The 20,634-nt window shown below is 44.6% G+C and overlaps 1 protein-coding gene across 1 annotated transcript; it reads right to left on the reverse strand.

Annotated features, from left to right (window-relative positions):
- Window positions 1–6,909: 6,909 nt before the first annotated feature.
- On the reverse strand, window positions 6,910–19,860 carry LOC124170839 (vitellogenin-A1-like). Its single transcript, XM_046549831.1, has 23 exons — window positions 19,800–19,860; window positions 15,920–15,943; window positions 15,662–15,807; window positions 15,437–15,574; window positions 14,474–14,641; window positions 14,154–14,390; window positions 12,947–14,070; window positions 12,693–12,861; window positions 11,999–12,609; window positions 11,651–11,867; window positions 11,282–11,567; window positions 10,953–11,205; window positions 10,569–10,863; window positions 10,251–10,482; window positions 9,943–10,158; window positions 9,688–9,851; window positions 9,459–9,605; window positions 9,204–9,374; window positions 8,815–9,112; window positions 8,536–8,726; window positions 8,185–8,457; window positions 7,659–8,105; window positions 6,910–7,119 (listed from the first exon to the last, which is right to left on the reverse strand). Exons 1-23 carry the CDS (start codon window positions 19,852–19,854, stop codon window positions 6,976–6,978), a joined length of 6,006 nt encoding a protein of 2,001 aa, XP_046405787.1. The 5' UTR covers window positions 19,855–19,860; the 3' UTR covers window positions 6,910–6,975.
- Between the last annotated feature and the right edge of the window lie 774 nt (window positions 19,861–20,634).

A 20,634-nucleotide genomic window follows, 5' to 3' on the forward strand; every position in this document is an offset into this window, starting at 1 on the left:
TACCGCTTTTCCTGGTGGGTATTCCACACCTCCACACACACCGGTATTAGTTGCACCTAAACCCTCCCCAGCCTTAATTCCTAGCTGCCACCCTGCTCCTTCCATCCCTATCCTTTCCCTACTAGTAGGCTTGTCGTCGGGCTCTCATCGCGGCTGCGCCCAGTGGGCTGAAATCGAAAAAAAGCTGGACAAAACTTCAAAAACGATTTTTTTGAGCACGGAATTTGAAACTTTGCACAATTATTGTCTATACAATATTGCATTTTTGACGTAAACTGTTTATCATAGGTTGCTTTTTTAAACAAATTACTTGGCCTTAAAGTTGAACAAATTTTGCAAAAATTGTCCGCATTGAATTTTTTTCGAAAGTCAGTATCTTTAAACTAGTTCCACACCTTCTGTAATAATTCAGCAGCAACAAAAATTCACAATATTATTAAGCGGTTTATTATTGTTAATTATTGTCAACATTCAAGACTCAGTTGTAGTATTTGTGGCCGATACAATACAAAATGGCAGACCCTGTTTTTCGTCGAAATTTTGTGTTCATGTAGGATTATAAAAAAAGGATCACCGAATTATTAATTACCTCGAGATATTTACATCTCATGTACAACAAAGCCTGTCGAGTGTGATACCTGAGGGAGAATTGCGACCGCCTGCGACGCCGAAATTAAGATCGAATTTTCGAACTTGCGGCGCAGTTTGAAGCTTGCTGCTGGCCACGGGGAAAAACGTGCTCGACGGACGTTGGAAAGTGAATCTTTTAGCAAGTGAATTGTATATAAGATGTAATGTATTAGTGACACGTTTATTTTACATTTCAAATGACCTAATTTCTTCACTGTTTTGCGGTATTAATCGTCGTTACGATACAATTTGGATGACTCTGTTTTTCGTCGAACTTTTGTGTCAATGCACGATTATAAAAAGGATCACCTAGTTACCTCGAGATATTTATATAGAAGAATTACATCAAACTTTTTAAAGTGTCCGTCGGAAGAAATCAACCACGAAAAAGGATAGGAGGCGCTGCAGCGCCTTCCTCTGTCTTTCCCCTCCCGAGGAGTGCGGGTGAAAAGTCTCGGACTTATGTTCAGATTACGATTGTTCCAGTGATCGTCCTAACGATAGTTGTGCCTCGTTCACATTACGATTTTCCGAGCGATGAGAGACCGAGAAAGACGAAAATCTCGTGAAGTCCTATTTTTTTCATGGATTGGTCCCAGGAAGGAAGAATATGGGCGGAAGAAAAATTATTCGGTAAATACACGTTGAACATAGTGATATCTTGTCCCTGCAAGCCTCAACAGCTTTGCTAACCGTCAATTTCCCGTTCACTTTAGATGTCAGCACTAGAGGGCAGCACAGGTTTTAACAATCGTCGTGTGAATGCACGATAGTTCCGACAATCGCTGGAACAATCGTAATGTGAATGAGGCATTGGCAGAAATAGTGGCGTGAACGCATATCCGGACAATAGTACACGTAGTTCCGAACGTTGCCACTTTACGATGGTTAGGCGCTGCGTAACCGGAAGAGGAAGTGACAAGAGAAAGACGAAAATTTTGTGAAGTTCCCATCGCTCCTTTTTTCGTGGAGAAGTCCCAGCAAGGGAGAATATGGGCGGAAGAAGAATTGAGCCTAAATACACGGTAATATATTAACCCTGCATACCTCAACAGCTTTGCTAATCGTCAGTTTCTCGTTCACTTTAGATATCAGCACTGGAGGACAGCACAGGTTTCTCCATCGCAGTGTAAACGCACGATAGTTTCAACGATTGCTGGAACAATCGCAATCTGAACGAGGCTTTACTGACCCGGCCCTGGGGAGAGTAACCTCGCGAGCCCGCCCTTGGTCGACATTTCACTTGCTGCGCATGGGACCAATATTTAAAAAAATAAACACATTAAGTGATCTCCTTATTCTCCCCCTCCGACTCGTGCCAGTCAATATAACTGATTTGTTGATCCTGACGATATAATTCCTTTCATTCCCTCGTTCGGTGATACAACCAGAAGAAAATTGTAAGCACATTAAAATTCTTGAGACAGACCAAAACCTGTCTCACTCCTTTCTTTATTTTTCCTTCTGATTTAATTACAGTTGCTTGGTTTTAGGGTGAATTGGATCTGAGGTTTCCGCGGCGTTTTTCCACTTTAGTAACGGCTTTTGGGCGTTCCTCCGCGTTGTGTTGTGTAAAGGCGACGGCAGTTTAACAGCCATCCTGCTGGTGACTTCGGGTTCTATGATATTTGGCAGCTGCGCATGTGACCAATGTCAGAAAAAATAGATCACTAGACATCCCACATCTCCCCCTTCAACTCCTACCTGTGAAGATATTTGTCAGATTTGGCTGCTTACCCTTAGTGTCAGATTGCCTTAATGAGTTGATGGCAAGTTTTGACTTTGCATGAATGTGGGAGTAAAATTTATTAGTATGCGTAACGTGTTTTTGGACCGTGTGGTGTGCATGTTGGAATCCTATTGCATGCTGCATGCTGGTGATCGATCACCCCCTGCCAAATACCCTAGAGGTGGCTCGCAGTGTATCATGTAGATTTGGATAGCTAATTGGCTGATCCCGACGATAGAATTTGCTTAATTCCCTCATTCGATGATTCAATATGAAGAAAATCGAAAACTCATTAAAAATTCCGGAAGACAGAGCAAAACCTGTGTCACTCCTTTCCTTAATCTTGCTTCTTCGCAGCTGGATTCAGGTTTAATTACAGCTGCTTGGCTTTTGGATAAATTGCAACTGAGGTTTCCGCTGCCTTTCTCCACATTAGTAACGGCTTTCGGGCGTTCCTTCGCGTCGTGTTGCTTAAAGGCGACGACAGTTTCTCCAGCCATCCTACTGGCGACTTCATGTTCTACGGAAGAATTGAAAGGCTTTCCTTCTTCATAGAAAAATCTGCTCCTTCCGTAGATACATCAAAGCATGGTTTCGCTAGTAGTGGCCCACGTCGCCCTATTGACGGCGTGGGCTTTCCCTATCCCTCGCCGCAATCCCACACGCTATCCCTTTCCCTATTTTTCTTGATGGATTTTGTTGATCTCTGGTGGAGTGAAGTGACATCAGATGTTCCACAAGGAAGCGCAATCGGCACCCTTTCGTTCATTATGTACATCAATGACTTACACTCCCGAATTAGCAGTGGAATACGATTATTCGGTGACGACGCTATCATCTATCTTGAAATTAGTGATCACTCTGACTTTGAAATTCTATCATCGGATTTAAACAACGTTCATTTGTGGAGCCAAGAGTGGGGACTCAAACTAGTTCACTAGCGAGTCACAATCACTAAAAACAGAAACATATAAGAAGAAAAAACACGTGAAAAAATATTTTACTGGAGCTTTCGAAGCATCTGCCTCATCCTCAACATCCGAGAGAAAACTGTTAGTATACAAGGGAGGGAGTGTCAAGGAGTAGTTTGAGGAGGGGAGACAGGGAAGGGGTTATGAGGGAGAGGGTGGGGGGTTAGCAGGCCACAGTCAACCCAGATTGGTTACATGCCTGTAATCGCCAAATGCATGCTGATTCTAGGGTGTACTCATTTTCACTTCAATTTACTGAACGCCATGCTACGTAGCATGATTTCGATGGTGGTTTTTAAGTTCGGTATGGAATGCCATTCGCACAAACATGTGATGATGCCCAGGTCTCGAAGCCAAGAGCTTAGTTAGAGGCTTTGTTTGATTAGACATGATGATGTTTTTTGCTATTTTCACAAAATTCTTTATTAAGTTTAATTAGAAATATTTGTTCTGTAAGCATTCCATTAATTTTACATTATTGTGAAAAACTGATTCCTTTGAAATAATTTCTTCTAAAAAATATTATTTCTAATTTTCTTTACTATCAGCAGTATAATGCACTGATTGCTGTAAAAAAACTGATTTAGACTTTCCTCTGCAATTTACTATTTTTGACTAATTTTGACATTTTACGCATCACAGCGTAATAAACTAATCGCAGTGTAATATACTAATCACAGTAAAAACTGATCTATGCAAGAGAAAATGCGCTGTATATCACTCATTGCAGTGAGTGTTGATCTATTTTTTCCTTCCTATACACACCCCTGCCGAGGGGTAATCTTCGACACATAAAGTTAAATTTTATAGCATAAGTTTGCATTTTAAACGCGTTACCGCGGTACTGTGGCGTCCTTAGTGTCTTCAATGATATTTCACCATATGTGTGTACAGAGAGCGCTAGTGGTTTTAAGTGCATGACTAAATTAATTTACCCACATAAATCTGGAAACATTTTCCCTCTATTTAGTTTAACATATTATAGTTGATAATATAATATCATCGTGAAACAAGAAATCATTACACTGGTCAATATCAACATTACTCTGCATTTTATGCACTTTCCTTCAGTTGAACTATTGACACTAAGCCTAAATTAATTTTTGAAATGATTTCTGTGCAATGAGGCAAAGTGCTGGCAAGTGCTCGAGAAAGCAGGTAAGCGAAAATTACAAAAAAATAAGTGGGTTCATCAAATGAAAGTAAGGCGTGTACATAACCAGTTATATTTCACACTTTAAACACACAGTCAATAGATAAAGGCATCTGCGATAGGTGGGGAAAAATAGCAAAATAATTCTAATGATATAGTGTACGAGCACAACTCCTGTCCTCCCCTCAGCGACTTCAAAGGATATTTTGCAAGGCTTTCTATGATATCGTCTGGCATGGCACTCAGTAAAGAAAACATTTAAAATGAAGACAAATTGAATATATGGAGGAATACCTGGGACAGTTGTAGAATGGAAATAACCTTACACCACTAATAATTGAAGAGGAAGGTGGATCCAAAAAGGATAGTATGAGAGCTTCAATCTTAAGATCGTAATTTGACTACCAAGAACCTACGGATGAATAAAGCATCTGCAATGGACGATATTCCTGTAGCGTTATTAAAACCTCAGGGAATAATTAATAGGGCAGAAGTAAAGAAGTAGCAGTAGAGTAAATTACTCTAATAGCATAAATATGGGATTGTATGCATAAACATTATCACTGTTTGAAGGCGTATTTCGCTGCATATCAAATCATGGGATGATTATTTTTCGTAATATAATATACTATTAAATAAATATCTCACAGAAGAGTTCAGTGGTAAAGAGATATGGTTTGAAAATAAAAACTGTATTAAATAAAGGCGTAAACTAAATTTTTTACATTTTGTAAAATTTTTAAATACAGAAAAGAATTCTGGGAGCCTCCCCTTACTCAAGCACTTTCCTCTTCAATTCAGGATAAGGCCTACCCCCTTTCATTCCATCAAAAAATCCTATTTTCTTCCTTCTTCTCCCTCGTTTACCTATCACTCTACCCTCTAACGGCATTTTCAATATCTCCTCCCCGCTAAGTACCACCTCAATCAATAACTTCTGTCTCCATCGGCTCTTATCTGAAAGTTACCTCTCCTCTCCCACCATGTCCAGTACTTCGTCGTTCCCCTTCCTATCCGTACAATTCACCTTCTCCATTCTTCTTCACACCCATATCTCGAATACCTCCAGTCTTCTATGTTCCTCCGTCCTCAGTGTCCACTTTTCCGGACCGTAAAACGCTACCCTCTAGATCGGACTCTTTACTAGCCTTTTCTTTTAACTCTTACATAACGATCTTCTCATAAGCTCATTCCTGTTCATGAACGAAGCCTCTAAAAAAGTTCTGAAGAAAGTTACCGATATACACTTTATCGTAATCCGTGCATTTAATTTTATTTTCACTTGGCTGTTGAAGGGGTGGATCTTACCTTTTGTATTGCAAAGTAGCAGTTACAAGATCACCGCGATGTCAAAATGAGTTCTGAGTTTATCCATGAGGATGAGATTGTCGATTAATTAAGGATAACGTGCACGTGTAAGTCAGTCGACAAAACCTTTGACCGGATGATGATAAATTCTTGAAGTAATGGAAGGTTGTAAGCACGGGGCATTATGAAGCATATGGGGCCTTTTGGCTGTCTGCGAAGTTTGCAAAATGGAACGGAGGAACTTATTCTGAAAAGTATTTAGTTAAGGCATTCAAAATTTGTTTAATTTTTATATCTCCGTAACAAAGGGCGAAGAAAGAAATTGTTACTTTTCGCAACAATACACGTAAAAAGCTACGGAAAAATATTACGATAAAACGTGACGAAATGAATTTGCTTTCTTAAATATCAACAAACATCTGTATTGTATGTATATTATAGGTGTAGCTGATGAAAATACAATTGTCCGTTCCGAAAAAGTACGAAATTTCAGCCACATTAGCGTCGCAAGAGTGGCATGAGACGGAAACTACCGGTTTTCGGATGTTTCCACCTTATAATTTCCGGTTCCCCTCGTCCATGCAAAATTTCAACTCCCCAGCTCTTCCGGAATTGATTGAGAATTTGTATCCACTGTTGAAGCCCTAATCCGGAGTGGGAAATATCATTGAGACCTCACGTGCGCATATTTACCGTACAATATAACGAAGGCTGCATTTTACGGGTTTCAGTGATCTTATATGGTTATCAATCACTAAGTAAATGTAGTTGGAGTTACATGCAATGACCTTGAGCAATGCCAGGGGTCTGCCTTTCATGTTCAATAGATAGGCTGAATACCACTCCCCATATGAAGGAAGTAGTGGAAGAGTTGGATCCACAATCTCTTAAAAGCTAATTGAACGCAATGCAGTATTATTATATGATACTGGATTGCCTCCCGGAATATAATTAGCTCCCATCATATTCGAAGAACGGAGAAAACATGACAAATTTGTGTGTGTCTCGCTCTCAATTACTATTCCAACGACTGCGATAAATATGGCGCATTGTTTGACGTTTTCGTACCAAACGCTTAAAGGAAAATGTGCCGAGAAAAAGAGTAGGAATGCCTTAAATATGCTTCAAATAGTTTATTAATTGTCTACATTTTAAAATTTGAAAAGAAGTAATTTCAATTAGATTCAGTTAGAGGTGCAGCCCTGAGGAACGCTGATTTTGATGGTCTTGCTCACTTCCTTACGGCTGAAGTCGGGGTTGGCTCCCTTCTTCACCATTTCGACGAAGTGACGGCTGGCAGAAGAGTTGGCAATGCAGTGGACGTCGACCTGAAGGCAAGGAAACACAATTAGCATTCGAGGAGAGATGGCAATGGGTGAGATGTGGTCATTTCATTGTTATCTGCATCAGTACTAGAATGCATGAATCAAAGCGATAACGCGATTTTAATTTAAACCAAAGACGTCTTCCATATTATACGGACGAAATGGAAAACACTTGAGATGCAGGATATATCACTCGGAAGTTATCTCGGGTATGTACCGAATCTTATCCATAATAAAGTTCAACACGGAGTAGCGCACTTACTTCACAAAATATTATGTAAGACAACTGAAGAACCTGATAATTTAAAATAATCTTAATTATATATTGACTGATTAATCTAGTGAAATAATCTTCGTTAGTGAAATTCATCTTGAGTTCGTGGAAAGAAAAAGAAAATTGACTGAAGAAGACTTTAGATCACAAAACTTTAAAAAGATATCGTCGGAATGGCGACCTTCATGAAAGGGTTATGAAGAACGTAGGATTCGTCAAAAAACGTTAAATGAATACATCGATATTAACTGAATAAAGATATACTTACGCTCTTCTCGACCTTTCCGGTGGCACGGCAGTTATTGGCACAGGTTGGCTGAGGTCGCATGGAGAAGCAAGTCTGGGTACCCTGCTCGATGATCTTGGTGCGGTGCTGGGTGCAGCCGGAGTTGGAGCTGGAACTGGAGGACCTTCCAGATTGGGCGTTGGAGGAGCGGCTGGATTTGGAGGAGCGGGAGGAGTATCCGCTGTTGGCATCCTCTTCGGTGATCACGTCGTGAGGAGTGAAGGTCTGGTTAAAGCAAGGTGCCGAGGCAGCGCGGCGCTGCCACTCCTTGGCTTCTCCCTGGCAGGTCTGGTCGGGGACGGCCCAGGAAGCGGCGAACATCTTGGGCTGTTCCAGAATGCAGCTCTTGGGAGAAGTGAAGTCGGTGGCGGGTTCACTGTCGTAGGTTCCGCAGAGACCAAGGACATCACCGCGGTAAGTGCTGCCGGCCTACGAGAGAAGATGGGGGTGAGTGAGATGGCAAAAGACGGAAACGGATTGATAGTGGAGTGGGGGCGGCGGGTCGTACCTCGAGCCAAGCGGCCTCTCCGTTGTACATGATGGCGATCTCGTGCTGGGGGGCCTCGAAGATGATGGCGCCACTGGGCAGAGCGTACCAGAAAGCGAGCATTTCACCGTCAGAGTCGGTGACGTTGTTGATCTTACGGTACGATACGCTGCGCTGCTTCTGGTTGAAGTACACGACTCCGTCGGCGTCTCCGCTCTCGGAAGACTTCTTGGAGCTGGAGGATCCGGAGGGCTTGAGGTCGAAGACGTCGTCACCAAGGATAACCTTGACTTCCTGCAAGGGAAATGAGGAGAGTTAGGCACTGTTGTGGTATCACATGGAAGGAGCACGTAACGACCGAGTTCCACGAACCTTCTCGTGAGAGCTGGCATCGCGGACGAGAACGGTAACTTCGGCGGTGAGGTCGTCGTTGCTGCTGGAGCTGGAAGAGTCATCGTCTTCGGGCTGAGAGGTCATCATGACGTGCCAGCATTTTCCAAGGTGGATGGGGTAGGTCTTGTTGTCGAAGGTGGAGACGGAGTCGCGGTCCAAGCCGCAAGAGGCTGTGGGGAGAGTGAGGAGGTAAGTGAGCGCGTGGTGTCTGAGTTGAGCGATCGCTTGGAATGTGAGAAATTTCGTTCCTCAACTTACCGGTCCACTGGGCGTGGAGGGCGTAGGTAAGGAAACGATCGGCAGCGTTCCAGCTGGGGTGCTGGACGGCCAGAGGACGGGCCCATTGGCCTACGCGCACGAGGTCGAAGTCGGCTTCGAAGGATGGGGCGGTGAGGGAAACGTTGGCGGCCTTCAAGTCAGGCTCGAAGTCGATGTCGACGGTGATCTTGCCTTCCTTGTTGTGGACATTAATGGTGTTCTCGTCGAGGTATGGGTAGCCGAGGTACCTGGCCACGGAGTAGGCCTTGTAAGTGAAGTTCTTGAAAGCGGCGGGAAGCTGTGGAGAGAGAGGTGGAGATGGTTGTAGCGATTCATATCTGTGGATGTGGGATACCAAGTGTGGCGCGCGATGAAGCGAGACGACATACCTTCTCATACTGGATGTTGACGCTGTAGGAATCGAGGAAGTTGGCCCTGGCGGTGATGTTGCGGCAAGCGGGTTGGAGGTAGCTTCCGGACTGCATGAGGGACATGCATTTCTGTGCCATGGGACTGCGGCGGATGTATTCCTTCCTCTCCTGGCTCTGTTCGCCCTTAGCCTGCGAAAGAATATGGTTTAAAATTGGACACCAGGACATTCAAAGGAGGCTACGCATTTGGGAATGGGCGACGTCGTCGCTTACCGAGATACTGATTTGAGCGGCTCCGGATCCGCACTTCTCGCCGAAGCTGATCTCAGAGCTGACGTAGGAGGTAGGGTTGGCTCTGAGAGCCTTGGCAATGTTCATGAGTGGAACGTTGGGGTAAACTCCCTTAGCGGCAGCACACACCTGTGGAAGGAGAGATCAATGAGTGAGATCGATAAAGAAAGAATGAGGTGACGGAATTAAATCTAAAGGAAGGTAAGGTTACCTCGTAAGGCTTGGAGTTTCCGTAAGTGGGAGACTTGTAGAAATAGAAGAGAGCACGGCTGGTTTCGTCAACTTCGCTGGAAGCATAGGCGGCGGTGGCCACGTAGGCGATGTTCTTGTTGCCGTTGAATTCGACGGCAAGGTCGAGAACGGAAGCGGAGGCGTCTGCGATGGGGACGAAAGAGGGAAAACGATTAGGAGACGGTAAAATTTAAATGGCATGTAGGAGAGTAGAAAGGAAAGGTTCACCACTTACTTTTAATGCCGGAAGAAGCCCTCCTGAGGAACTCCTGCTGTCTCTTTTCGCTGACGGGTTTGGAGGTGGATGGGTTGGCCATGGAGCTGCTGCTGGATCCGGCGCTCTTGCCGCTGTTGGACTTGCCGCTGTGGGCGCGGCTCTCGTTGGATGCGGAGTCGGATTCGTCGGAGTCGGACGATGAGTGGGATGACTGGGAGTCATCGGAGTTGTCATCTACGGGTAAGACGGATGGCATTTAGTGATGAGGCAATGGTATGGCAGGGAAGAAGGGAATGGCTTGGGGTGAAGCTTAATTGATAGCGTACCGTAAGAGGCGGTGAAGGTGACGGATTTGCTGTTGCTCCTCTGGGGGTCGAAAACGACGTTGATGTTGTTGTACTTGATGGTCCTCTCGGCCCATGGGTAAAGGATGAGGGACATGGCGTCGTGGCGCTGAGCCTTTTCGTAGAGGTATTGGTAGTCGAGGTACTTCTGCTCCGTGGCGTATTTAACGCGGAAGGCGAAACCGGTGCTGTCCTTGCCGACGGTGGTTTCCATCTGTGATGATGAGATAAGGGTGGAATTGGAATCTTGCGGAATTGGGCAAGCGTGCGCAAGGCGTTTTTGATTCACCCGTATCTCACCTGCATGGGCTCACGGACGTGGATGGGCTTGAAGTTGCTTCCTTGGCTGACGGGAGTGAGGTCGAGGATGTTGTGCTTGGCGGTGTAGGGGATGGTGCTGTAGTGGAAGATCTGTGCCTCGCGGTTGTTGTAGAGGGGCTGCAGGGTGACGGAGGCCTCGGAGTTCTCGGCATCGAGGTCGAAAGTGGCTTTGATGGGCACATTGACCTGGATGTTCTTCTGAACACCGGCAATGTAGCGGGTGTGGGTCAGAGGAGCCACGAAGCTGATCTTGGCAGTCATGCGAGTAGAGTACCTGTGGGCGAAGGAAATTTAGTGTCCCGTCACGTACACACGTAAGTATGGGTAGTGAGAAATGGAGAGTTCGTCATCTGGAGAGCTTACACGAATTGGAGACTGGCGGTGGAGTTGATGGTTTCGGGAACCCTGATGGAGTCGCGGGATCCACTGGCCATGTCAGGGTGGGACTTGGCTTGAACTTCTCCCCTGAGGGAAATGTAGGTGGGCTTCTTGATGGAGTAGACGAAGGGAAGACCGGTTTCGGTGGGGAAGGCCAGGGTCAAGGCGAACTGGTTGTACAGCTTGTTGTAGTTGAACTTGTGGCCGGAGCGGAGGGCGGAGGCGGCGGATTTGAGCACTGCAAAGAAAAGGCGAATGAAAAGAAGCCAGGTCGCTCGAACGTGATCGGAGGGGAGGAGAGGAAGCCGACTTACGGGCTGGCAGGTTTTCGATGGTGGTGTTATCGAAGGTGAAGAATCTGCTAGTTCCCATGTAGCGAACGAGGAGGTTTCCTTCCACCTGCTCGTCGTCAGAGGGCTCGATGTTCAGCATCTCGGCAATCTTCTCCGTGGTGAAGGGGCTGTGGCTTCCACTTCCGCTGCCAGAAGACTTCTTTCCGGACTTGCTGCCGTGCTTTCCGCTGTTGGAGGAGTCGGAGTCCTCGAATTGGTCGCTGACGGCGTCGACGAGGTCGTTGAAGCTGGAGGTCATCATGGCGAGCTGAAAGAAGCGAAGACCGTCGGTCACAACGAGCCTATGCGAAATCCCGAAATTCGACGCGAGTCATCGCAAGCGGTACTCACGGCCATGTTCTGTGATTTCCATCCTCCCACGTTGTAGCGGGTGGAAATGAAGGCGCTGGATGGGAGAAGTCCGTCGGAGCTTCCGATCCAACTGAGCTCACGCCTGTAGGCGAGACCCATCTCCTTGACCATGTAGCTCTGGAGGTACTGACGGGAGTAATGGATTCCGAGAGGCTTGGGGTTGAGCAGGTTGGCGGCGGCCTTGGCGTTCATCTTGCTGCAATCGTAAAGGAATGGTTGAGGTTACAAATGCGGTCGTCGATGGCCAAGTGCTAATATTGCCTTTTCAAAGAAGCTTGAGTGGGAAAGCCAGAAATTGAATGTATATTTTCTATACGCTAGACTTACAATTCGTGGTGGTGAGGTCCCTGGAGGGCGGCGGCGGACTGGATCGCAGACTTGACGACGGCGGTGACTTGGAGGCTAGGGTCCCTGTTGGTGAATTCAGCCATCCTCTGGAGCATGAAGGCGGGAGGAGCAGTCCTCATGAGGACGAGAACGGCGGCACAACGCACCTCATGGCTTTCTCCGAGGTTCTGGTAGACGTTGAAGAGGACGCGGCGGGCGACCTGAGGGAACACCTTGGCGAGCTTGTTCAGAGAGGTGACCATGAGAGTCCTCTGGAAGGTGGACATGGGTTCCTTGCCTTCGAGGTAGGGCTCGAACACGCTGAGGATCTTGGGGTGGCCGAGATTTCCAAGAGCGCGGATGTAAACCTGGATCTTGTGGCTGTCTCCGTCCTTGACGGCGGCGCGCAGGTGCTTAGCCATGTAGGGGATGTATTCCTCGGCGACGGCCTTGGGGTTGATGGGAGAGAGACGTCCGAAGGCGTGGACGGGGTAGAGATTGTGAGCCGTGACGTTGTTGACCTGAGCCTTGCGGGCGAGGTTGGCGAAGGAAAGGATGGCGGTAGAGTTGAGAAGGGGCTGCTTGGTGACTTCGGGGCTCGTGGCCAGGGCCTGTAAAGTAATGAGCGAACGTGAGTCCACAGCAAACGGAAACGCATGGAGTCAACATTCATCTATTCGGAAGCGAAACTCACGAAGAGCGCCTTGAGGAACTCAGCGGTTGGGGTCCTGGCACTGGCGGCAAGGGTGGCGAAGATCTCGGCGGCCTCCTCCGTGGCGATCTTTCTGGACTTGATCAAATCCTTGATGGTGGTGAGGCAGGGGCCAGTACCGGCGGCGGCGAGGGCATCGCGGAGAACGGTCCTGAAGCGAGTAATAAGGGATAGCGTTAGATGGGTGAAGGAAAGGGTTTTCGAATCGCCACCGGGAGTGAGCGTCGGATTCTTACCAGGGGTTTTCTCCGGAAGACTTGATGGGAGCGTAGATCTGAGAGACGGCCTTCTGCAGCTGCTCGGCATTCATGGTGCGCACGAGGCGAACGACGATGGCGAACTTGGAGAGGGTGGACTTCTGAGGAATGGTGCTGGGGTGCTGGAGCTCGGAAGCGATTTGAGAGCACAGTTTCTTGACGGCGGAGACGGGTTCGATGTCCTTGGAAGTGGGGATAGCGTTTCCTTCATAGCCGATGAAGTAAGGCAGGAGTGGGATCTTGGGAGCCTTGTTCATTCCGGGCTTGGGGTTGTGCTCTTCACTGGAGCTGGAGCTGGAGCTGGAGCTGCTGGAAGCACTGCTGACGCTTCCGGATTCGCTGCTGGAGCTGCTGGAACTGCTGGAGCTGTCGGAGCAGTTACTGTCGGAGTCATTGCTTTCGGAGCTAGAACTTTCACTGTCAGAGCTGCTGCTTCCGCTACTGCAGCTACTGCTGCTACTACTGCTTCTACTGCTGCTGCTGCTGTTGCTTTCGCTGCTGTTGCTGCTGCTGCTGTCGTTGCTGCTGTTCTGGCTTTCGCTGCTACTCTCGCTGCTGCTGCTATCTTCGCCGTTGCTCACGCTGTCGGAGCTGTCGTTCTCGCTGCTGCTACTGCTGCTTCCGCTGCTGGCGTTCTTGTTCTTCTGCTGGGGTGCGGAGCGACGAAATCGCTTGGGGATCTGGCGCTTGTGTCCGGGCCTCTCGACGCTTTCGCTGCTGTCGCTGCTGCTACTTCCGCTCTCCTGGCTGTTGCTCTGGCTGTCGGAGCTGTCGTTTTCGCTGCTGGAGCTGGACTGAGACTCGCTTTCGGAGGATTTGTTTCCCTTGGCGGGGCTCTTAGCGGAGCTGCTGCTGCGCTCGGAGGGGAAGGGATCGTTGTAGTCGTAGACGAGGTCCTTGACGCGCTGGGGGTTGGGCACGGATGGCGGGGAGCCAGAGCTGGACCGCCTGGAGATCAGGGTGACGTTCATGCGGCTGACCACCATACCTTTCTGGGCGTTGTAGAGGGCGGGGCTGAGGATGACCTTGTTGACGGTGACGGAAGACTGGATGGTGTATTCCTTGAGGGATCCGGAAATGACGATCCTGCTGACGCCGGAACGCTGTGAAGAGATGATAGCGTTAAGACTGCGTGGTTCGTGGCACGGCGCGTTGGAGGCCTACTCGTCCACGCGCGTCTACTTACGGAGAAGAAGTGTCCCATTTCGTTGTCGGCGGGCTCCCAGTCGGTGAGTCCGGTGATTCCGTAGTGGTAGGCCACTCTCTTGTCGCAGTTGCTGAAGTTCTTGGTCTTGGCGATGTCCATAAGAATGCCATCTCCACGGAGCTCGGGCATGGGGGCGAGTTCCGGGTTCACTTGGGTGGCGTACATCGGCAGGGGCGAAATGTCGTACATGACCTCGCACTTGCCGGTGACGGTGTCCTGGAGGAATAAAATCACGGTGTTAAACTCATCTCGAGTGCTTCGTGCTCGTGACGTTTTACCTCACGAGTCGGGCGGCTTACCTCCATGGCGCGGAAAACGCTCTCGCTGGGCCTCTTGGGAGCCTGACTGCCACGATGCCATTTGATCTCGTTTTCACCGTGGGTGTCAACCTGCAGTTGACTCACGACGCTCTTGATGAGGTTCACCTCTGGGTTGGAGAGGTCCTTGCTCACGACCAGCTCATCCACCTGCGGGAGGGAGAGCCTGGTTAGCTATTGCCTCGTCTTGCAGCCGGTGGAAGGATGGTTTTGCGTAGCCAAATTTTTCGCACAATTAATTTAAATTCACAATAAATTAAGCGAAGAATGTTTCCAATTTTTAGTAAGGATTATCTCTTGGTGGATAATTTTATTCTCGCTACTCTTTTAAACATAACTGTACTGAATTTCATCCCATTATTCGTAATGAAAACTTACAAATTTTGAAGCTAAAAATTGTGCCGCTATATCACCAAAATATTTCCATGCTAACATATTTAATATTCATACTCATTTCGCGTTCCATGAATCACGCTGTACAAATCACAATTTTGCAAAATTCAAAACCTTTTCATGGAACATTGTTTTCATCACTCGCCTTCATCCTTCAATTGCTATGTAAAGAAAATTTATTCTGAAGACGAGGGTCATCATATCCTTGAGGAGAAAACCATTCTGCGTTAAATGGAGTAATTTATCTATCCGTGTTTATCCCATCAAAAATGCGTTCTTATCGTCCAAATAACAACAAGGGGTTTTGCTAAAAAGTAATTTTTCCTTCAGATTGGACTGCTGAAATGATGAGAAGTGTTTCAAACAATTGTCGAGGCCGGTATTATGGTACTGCGTCCGAGTACCTTCGATTAATATTTTATTAACAGAACGGAAAATGGCCCGTAGTGAAACCCATAGGTATGTATAACTTCGAGTCAAATGTAATTTTATTTTCGAATCATCGTTCGCTTTTACTTGCGGGCACGATTGGAGGATTTCAAAAGTACTTACAACTCCGTTCTTGAACTTAATCTGGAACGGCTTGCTGGAGAGCGGGAGCGACTTGTAGTTGAGCTCCTTCTCCGGGATCCTGGAAGCCCATCCTCCGGGAAGGGACGCTTGCACCGGAGAGAACTGGGCGTCGGAGATCTGTGGGCAGAGACGAGTGTATGTTGAGATGGGAGTCAATGGCGGAAGGTCTAAAAGAGGGTCGGGTCACTGGTCGGCCCTACTCACCCTGGCAAGGACGGCGTTGGAACTCTGAGGCTGGAGGGTGAGGGTGGCTCGGCTCACCACGCCAACATACTTGTCGGCCACTTGGTGGAGGGCGGCGAGAGTCCTGCCCTTGATCTGGTACTTGTATTCGTAACCAGGTTTCCAGGCTGCAATAAGATTAATCGGCGGTTAGTACTCCAAATTTAAGGTTTGTACTTTGCAAAGCTTAGCCTCACACGAAACGTCGAGGGTGACGGTAAAGTAAACAGTCACACTTACCATTTTCGGCCGTAGCCAGCCCAACTGGAATAGAAAAGAAATTTTTGTGTTAGTTTTGATTCCTTCCATAATCGGTAGGTAGTAGAGTGAATTTTATCATCCACTGTCTAATGTGAAAGTTTCCCTTTCCGATTACGGTTTTGCTTTTCTCATCGCATTTTTTATGTTTCTTCGATTTGAATTCCAGGTATGCTTGGATATATATGGATGTTTTTACCGAATACAATTCCGACGTAATAATATGTAAATGTATTTGTATGCTATGGAAATATTATTATTTTTCTCGAAATATTATCCAACATTATTTTTTGAATTAATGTTTGACGCTTATTTTGGCCATTTTTATGCCCTCTCAATCTTACTCTCGACTGCAAAATTTCTGTTTCACACATTTTCTCTAATTAAAGTGCTATAGAGGTCACTTTCTCCCCGAAATATTATATCTCTCAACATATATTTCTATAAAAATTATGAATTGTAAAATATTTTTTATGTTCCCCATTGCATTGTTTTGATTATTAATCCTTCTTTTTACACTTTATCCGACCATATCATTACTTTGAACATTAATTGATCATTAGTTACCAATTACTCTGCAGGACACTTCATATATTACATTGCAAAGGAAATCGCATTCGTAAAACAAGCCAAATAGAACGAGTGGAATGATGACGCATATTTTATTCTACATGTTTTTAATTCCCTGATTCAGTTCTCGATAAGTTTTGTCCTGAATCCGAATTTCGTAGCCAATATTTGGTAATTTTTCGTGAATTCATTTGAATTCATAAAGGCTTAATCACGCCATAGCACAGTGGTCCCAATTGCGAATCTAGCGGGACAAAATTATTTTTCCCAAAAAACTTAGAGCTTTTGTCGTTAAAATATTCAGAATTGCCAAAATATAGACAAAACACAAAATAACACTAACATAGGCCTTTTCAAGGTGGTTTTTACGAAAAAAAAAAAAAGTTTAATTTACAAAATAATTTCGTGTTACTTAGAAAAATATGCAGAAAATCATTTTAAAAATCTATAGTAATGTGCTTTTCTTAGTTTAATGAACTAATTACGTTAAAAATATACTCATAAACACAGGATTTGCACATAAAATCGTTTTTCACAGAATGTGAACTGCGGAATATTAGTCATCTTCATCATTATTACTCTACCAGCTCCCTTCATCTCCGAAATTTACCGACTCCACATCCTCCATCTCTTTAACATTACTCATTTCATTAGGTACAGGTAATATTGGTTCCCTGAGAAGCTGTCTGACATCCATCGAGAGGAAACAACAATTCCTTGGGTGCAACGAACTAATACTGGAAACATAAGGATCAGATGTGACTAATAGTAGGTTAAAAATATCTCTCATTGTGTCCTTTCATGAGTATTTTAGCGCGTGATTTTCTTTTAATTTCCTAATATGCTTGTTTCTTGGGCCTCTTCGGAAAGCATTCCGATGGGAACTGATGCAATGCAATTCAATGGGGGCAATCAATCACTTTTGTCTCATGAATTAGATTTCATGTATCGTGAAAGGCATATAATACCATGAGTATGACGCATGTATATTTTTTCTGTTTTTTTGAGCATACGTCTCAAATTCACTTGTAGTTATGGAAAACCACAGGAAAGTGCGCTAAGAATTGCTCCAAGTCATTGAAATAATTCCACCTCTACTCCAGTAATGCCTGATGAAATGTCGGGATTCTTTTAACATCAAAATTCTGATACTATGTACAATTTCTTCCGGTTTATTTCGATGACCAAGAGCATCAGTGGAGAGATCTGCGCCTCTATCTTTTGCACTTCTTTCACAGTTATCTCCTAACTTTCATCTTCCAGAAATAATTTAATGGGTCTACAATGCCTGATCGAAGGTGGCCTGGTATTCTGCCATAAGATGTTTTTTTTATCATTTGATTTTAGCTGAAGAGGCAACATAGAAATGGAAAACATATAGGAATCGTCCACTGGACCTGATTCCTTCCGAAATACAAACCTTTGCTTATATTGCTTGTGCCCATGACTCCCATCTTAACCCCACTTAAATATCATCGTTAGTTTGAATTCATTACCAGACCGAAGGAAAGCGGCGACAACATCTTTATGAGCCAAAATAGTGTTATTCACTAGGGCCAGTAATTTGACCTCGGCCGAAGTATCAGTAATGGTCAGTTCTTGTGATGGGGGATAGCAAGACAACTTTGAGTTCAAATTAATCTTGTATGAGGGATAAATATCGCACCGTCTCTGGCCTCTCTTCTGATGTTTACGCACTTTTGCTTAGTAGGTTCTTTCCATGTAAAAGGACAAAGCCTTTAATTCTGAATATATTATTGGAATCAAAGGTGAAGACAATTAAGCCTTCTTATAGTTGGTAGCTCTCTTTGGTATGTTTTCAGTTATGTCTTTTATAATTGCAGCCGCATCTTTTTTCCCAGAGCTTGGCAATGAAATCTGGCTTGCAAAACAGGTTCTACTTTCGATATATCCTTCAAAAGAGACTACACACATCTAACAAAATCTGTCTTATTTTCTGGAGCACTGTTGCCACTTTTTATCAAAATTACTTTTAAATAGCATCACAATTTTCCTGACGTCCTTTGGGGTATCTTCATTACAACTTTCAAATGTACTACTCATTTAATAAATCATCTATAGCCTTTTCTTCCTCAGCAATTATAACAATTCCAATTACCGCCGGTACCTTGAATCGCTCAGAATGTGACATGATTTTCCCTATCGATATAAAAATGTAAAAAACTGTAAGCCATGTAATAACTATACCATAAATATCAATAAAAATTTATGCCGTACAAAACTACAATAGTTAAAATTAAAATTTTGTCTTCTCTAGCGAAATTTATCCCGATATTCCAGGCGTCGTCCGAGGAAATGCCCCCAGTCCCGCGTCTCAACGGCTCTCGTTTGTTAACTTCATGGAACAAAAAGGGCATTATTGTCAAAAAGCGCAAGTAGGCGCAAAATGTGATGAAAATATCTATAACTATAAGGACGTTTCCACATGTCTTTGAAGGTTTCGCAATCCTACCTCGACATATATTTTTTATAAGTCAATTTAAACAATTGAAGTCGATAAAAAACGATGTTATAAAGACTGAGAGATTGCCATTTGAAATATAGTATTTTAAACCAATTATATTTTAAGAAAAATCACTCTAAATAATTCTATATACCGATGGCTATAAGATCCCGTTAGAAATTGTCGTTCCTTGCGTTATTGCTATCTAGCAGGTACGTGTTAATGCTAGCGAGTCAGCTACCGTCGGGGTGTAGGCGGAGGGTAGGCAATCTCAACGCGTGACTTTGCAGCTGCATAACATTGTTATAACTTAAATAAACGTTGTAAAAGTTACCAATCATGATGAAGCATTTAGTTGCGGATATCGCTGAATCTACGGCGACTTTATTTTTAAAAGTTGCAAAACTGACTTTTGTCCCGCTAGATTTGCGATTGGGACCACTGTGCATAGGTGGCATTGCTAAAACAGTTTCATATAATTTCTACTTGATCGACTTTCACTTACCAGAGAGGAGCAGTGTACAATAATTGCGTTAATTTTTTCAACTTGATCGGAAATCATTTAAAATTTAAAGGCATACTGAGACAAAATTATGAAATGGCTTTATTAAAATATTTAATAAATACTTTTTTATCTTTATTGCCCAGCGACGTCTATCTCTCCATCGCGTCCGCTGAATTGGGCGAAGAAGAATATGTAGCAACTCAACTTGGTTTCTTTCATCTAAGTTATAATTTAAAATTTTAAGTTGAAATCAAAAATAGCAGTAAATGTATATTTCAATCGGTGATTTTACTTAGATATCTAATGTCTGGTTTGGTACTCACCTACGAGGAAGACGATCAGAGGAGACCACATCTTGTCCCGGAGTGACGAACCCATTCCCTGTGGCCAATTATATACCCTGTCAGTCGTGCGACATCAAATCCTTGCCTCAGCGGAAAGAGAGCGATCATCATCTTGGCCTTTGGCACTCGGAGCCACGCGCCGCTCGCCAAGCGATTTTCTATCATCGGATTATCTTGCAACGAGCGATGCTCGTGGATTGAAAAATGTGTGGTCACTTGAAATTTATCAGAATCATTTTATGTATGACTAGAATTTTCAGAATTCGTCGAAGTATTAACTTTGCTTGGTAACTGCCTGAATATTCCAACGTATTTACATGGGGTACGATTTTTTTCCGCAAACCTAATCTCCATTTAATCTCCAAAATATTTTTGTTCGTGCCAATACTACACCCTATATTTATTGCACACTTCTTCCAAGATTTTTTCTCTTTATACCAAGATGGCTGAAAACAATGACGCGTGTAGGTTCTTATGTTTGAAATTCCGTATGTCATCCACATAATTGCCTTCTCAATACCCACGTTTACATTTTAAATACACGTGCACTTTGAATCTTATAACTCGTAAAAAGATACAATGCTCGAAATGAAGAATTCAATTTTTTTACTGGGTAATTACGGCAATGAAGCAATGGTTTTCTAGTAGAATTGATTGAATTTACTCTCAGAAAAATTTTTTTAGGATACACATCTACTGCTACAAGCATTGATTCTGAGATTCATGCCTCAAATCTATTCATTAAAGCAAGATGCAATATAGTTGAAGCGTAGAGAGAAAAATGTCAGATAATAAAAAATGTTATGTTTCATTG

Source organism: Ischnura elegans, chromosome X, assembly GCF_921293095.1.
Source record: "Ischnura elegans chromosome X, ioIscEleg1.1, whole genome shotgun sequence".
NCBI lineage: Eukaryota > Metazoa > Arthropoda > Insecta > Odonata > Coenagrionidae > Ischnura > Ischnura elegans.

Bases quoted from the DNA above. Each gene is read 5' to 3' on its own strand.
- LOC124170839 (XM_046549831.1), bottom strand. From the start codon at position 19,854: ATGGGTTCGTCACTCCGGGACAAGATGTGGTCTCCTCTGATCGTCTTC. The intron at 11,868-11,998 runs GTAAGTCTAGCG...TTACGATTGCAG, and splicing joins GGACCTCACCACCACGAATT to CAAGATGAACGCCAAGGCCG. The intron at 8,458-8,535 runs GTTCGTGGAACT...TTTCCCTTGCAG, and splicing joins ATGCCAGCTCTCACGAGAAG to GAAGTCAAGGTTATCCTTGG.